This window comes from Triticum aestivum, chromosome 6A, assembly GCF_018294505.1.
Source record: "Triticum aestivum cultivar Chinese Spring chromosome 6A, IWGSC CS RefSeq v2.1, whole genome shotgun sequence".
In the NCBI taxonomy this organism is placed as follows: domain Eukaryota; kingdom Viridiplantae; phylum Streptophyta; class Magnoliopsida; order Poales; family Poaceae; genus Triticum; species Triticum aestivum.
Window position 1 is genome coordinate 525,369,721 of NC_057809.1, and position 3,975 is coordinate 525,373,695.

General features: G+C 49.1%; 1 protein-coding gene across 1 annotated transcript; it reads left to right on the forward strand.

Annotated features, from left to right (window-relative positions):
• Positions 1-388: 388 nt before the first annotated feature.
• On the forward strand, positions 389-3,720 carry LOC123128277 (rRNA-processing protein fcf2). The gene is made up of 5 exons (XM_044548245.1): positions 389-770; positions 859-919; positions 2,554-2,628; positions 2,736-2,851; positions 3,248-3,720. The coding sequence occupies exons 1-5, from the start codon at positions 532-534 to the stop codon at positions 3,354-3,356; spliced, it is 600 nt and encodes a 199-aa protein (XP_044404180.1). The 5' UTR covers positions 389-531; the 3' UTR covers positions 3,357-3,720.
• Positions 3,721-3,975: the final 255 nt, after the last annotated feature.

Below are 3,975 nucleotides of genomic sequence, written 5' to 3' on the forward strand. Positions count from 1 at the left end.
TACTTTTGGAAATACCGGAACATATTTTTCAAACTCGTGAACCATTTTTGTGTCCATGAAAATATTTTGGATATTCGGACCATTTTCTGAATTCATGATTGTTTTTTAAATCCGAGAATATTTTTCAAACGTGAACGTTTTGAAATATGAGAATAGTTTTTGAAATTCATAACATATTTTCAAATGACTGAACTTTTTTAAAATTCGTTTTTTTACCCTGAACAGTTTTTGTCGATTTTGTGGTTCATGAACATTTCTTAAAATTTGAAAAACAAAACAAAGAAAAACAAGGGCCGCGTCTCGCGCATATGGGCCGGGCCGAAGCGCGCGCAGGGGCGACGAGGGGTTCCCCGCGTAGGTCGGGAAATAGGAGGTCTCTAGCCCTAGTCCCCTCCCCCCTCCTACCCCGCCGCCTCATTGATTTTCCTCCTCTTCCCCCTCCACCGCCCGCCCCCGCCGCCGCCGCGTAACCCAACAACGCCGGGGCAAGAGAAGGAGCAGCTATCCAAGCTTACAAAGGCTCAGAGAGCGATGTCGTCGTCGGCGGCAGCGCCGATCGGCCTGTCGTGGGCGCCCCAGCTGCCTTCCCTGGCGGCGGCCGGCGGCGGCAGCAAGAAGGGCTCGGCGCCGACCCCGAGCATTGACGCGCAGGAGTCCCTCTGGAAGCCCAGCAACCAGCTCGTTGACGGGCTCTACGTGCCCCCGAGGGACCCCAGGAAGGTCAACAAGATGGCGAGGAAGAGCGTCAAGGACACCACTGGCAAGGGCTGGTGAGTTGAGCCCCGCTTATGAATTGGAAAATTTTCTACTGGGTTCTTGAATGGGTGGGTGCTTATGATTTGCTGCGTCTTTTTCCAGGTTCGACATGCCGGCGCCGAGCATCACTCCCGAGTTGAAGAAAGACCTTGAGATTTTGCAGGTATGGTCTTACACTTAGGTGTGCTGTCAGTAGTAGTAATTCAGTGTGGGCCTCCGTTATGTAACTTCGGAAAACAGAAGAAAAAAAACGCCTGTTTAATTTAGAGTTTAGGAAGGTGATCCTGAATTCCTGACGGGCAAGCATTAGCCATTTTGTAAGTGTGCAGTAGTGCTTGAGTGAAAGTAGTGATGTAAACGCTATTATATTTCTTTACAGAGGGAGTACTGTATTAAGGATAGCTAGGCTTCTCCTAAAACAAAGTACTACTGCTTTCGTTTTGTCTGCTCTCAATAGAATGAAATTTAATCATTAAGCAAGCATGTACTCCCTCCGTTCCTCAATATAGTGCGGGTAACTTTTTTGTCGATATTCCAATATGTAGTGCGTATTAACTACTTTCGACGCTTTTGGACGGAACTAGCCCCGCAACAGAATTCCCGCACGCAACGCTCGCCTTTATCCCCTCCCTCTGGTTCCAACTCCACGGCGGCGGAGATTTCAGGAGATGGAGGCCGGCGTCTCCGGCATCTCCGCGTCTGCCTCCAGCGTCGCTGTGTCCACGGCCGGCACATCCGGTGTCGTCGCTTCCGTATCTGGCGTCGTCGCGTCCGTATCCGACGCCTTCGCTTCCACGGCCAGCCTCCGGCGTCCTCGCATCTGATACCGGTGTCTCCGCCTCCACATCCGACGTCGTCGCGTTCGCATCCGGCGCCTCCGCGTCGACGGCCGGCCTCCGGCATCGTCGCATCTGCTGCTAGTGTCTCCATTGCCACTGTGCCCCTGGCCTGCATCCTGGAGAAGGAGCTCCAGCACGAGCCTACGGACGCCGGGGAGCAGGGCCACCAGCTGCGGGAGCTCGGCGCGCGCGTGGAGCTCGTCCACCAGCCGCCAACGCACCCAGCAGGCGTGCCCCGAGTTTCGCGAGCAGCGCGCGTGGCCGTCACCGGCACCCTGACGTCGCGCGTCCACGGCCGGCTTCTCCACGTCCATGCCCGCATCCACGTCCGGCGTCAATCGATTTCCTCTGGTGCCGGCTGCCCCTTTCTCGGTCTTCTTCTCCAGCACCGGTGAGCAGTTCCACCTTGGGTCCAATGGAGATGCCGATTTCACAGCTGCTCCTGAACGCGTGCATGGCTAGCGCCGCCGCATCCTTGGCTCGTATACCCGCTTGACCGCTTCCCTTGCCGGCTTTGCTTGCTGGTCGTGGGCGCTCGCGAGCAGCAGACGGAGGCGGCCATCGTACTAGTACTAGTACTCCTTGGAGCGTCGAGGCCAACGTACTAGTACTACTAGTACTCGCATTGGAGGCTGGGGGCTTTCTCGTCCAAAATGCACTGCCAGCGCATGCATTGGTATATGAGATAAAATCTACGCGCACTAGATTTCGGAATGGAGGGAGTATGGTTTAGTGAACACTTAGCATACCACATTTGCTTGTCAACATGCAGCATCTTTGGAGGCTTATCTGATAGTATTGCAATCTGGTTGGACTATGTTACTTTTAAGAACCGAATATCGTGAGTTGAAATACTATGTAAATGTTGAACCCAATGTTAGACAGGGCCATCTACTTATTCTTTGAGTTTTTATGTTTTGGTGGCTTAAGCACAATATGCTCGACATATGTTTTGCAGCTGAGGCATGTAATGGACCCTAAAAGGCATTTCAAGAGGTCTGGTAAATCCAAGGCTCTTCCGAAGTATTTCCAAGTAAGTGGTCTAATTGCGAGCTTTATTAAATATTTTGGCCATACCATTGAAAAGTTGTGAATGCTCATCAGTAGTTAACAAACTGAATATTTTGATGATGGGTTTAGGTTGGAACGGTTATTGAGCCTGCATCTGAGTTCTACTCAAGTAGGTTGACAAAGCATGAAAGGAAGCAGACCTTGGTTGATGAGCTGTTATCTGACCAAAAACTCAAGAACTACAGGTAAGCCCATCATCCTTTTCTATCCACATGCAGTGATACTGGAGTCTTGTTGTCACCTGCCAGTAAAAGTTTTTGTGTATTAATTGCATATGGCCTCCAGATCGAAGAGTTCATCGGTTGTTATACAACAACAGAACCATACTGTAAAATAGACTAGAGCCTTTCCTTGGTTTGGAGCTGGGTTGTGACGCAGCATTCGAGCAAATGAATCACCATCTACTTTTGAAGTTTGAGGGGATAGATTCAACCTGTAGCATATCAGAAGTTCTCCAGTCTCTGAAAAGAAGAAAACTGAATTTATACACTGGATTTAAAGTACTAAAGTTGGTAGATAATGCATCTTTTTCATTTAAGAATTCCTGAAACTGAACAACATGGCTCTCCGTTAAATTGCAGGATGCGTAAGGTAAGGGAAATTCAGGTGGCCCGGACACCCGGAGGCAACCAGAAGTGGAAGAACAAGGGCAAGCAAACTTTCAAAAGGGCCAAGGACAGGCGGAAATAGGATCAATGTAAAACAAGGAAGAACAGAAGAACGGAGCCAAAGAGAAATGGGTGAGCACGGCTATAGGTTGTGCACTCCAGTGTAATGTGGTGAATTCATGTAACTGAACGTATGGAACTTTTCTCCCCGCACTTAGAGCGATGAGATCAGAGTTTGAGGGGATGATGGTCAAAGCATTGTAGTATCTGAACTTGAGTTTGGTAGGATGCTTTCGCACAAACAAAAAAACTGATCTTGTGGATGTTCATCTACTGATCAGCAACAAAAGAGCAGGGGAAGTGTGTAACATTTGCAAACATTCTGAATCCTGGTATAGTTCCATTGCGAGGAACGTTATGTGCCTGTTTGGTTGCTTGTATCAAAATTTGTGCTCTTGCATCTATGGCCTGACTTAGCTTGGCTGAATAAACAACCTCTGGGCCATGTTGTGCAATTTATTTCGTTTGGTCCCTTGCATCGCACTGTTGATCAATTTTGTGTCCGTTGTGTTGTTTGGACGGCATGTGTAGTGTAAGTGTGAGCAAATGCAAACCACAATTGTTTGGTTGTGTGCAATGTGTTGTTCTGCTCACCCCTTTCAAAAATGGTGATCTTAGCACTAGCAAGCACATAACACATT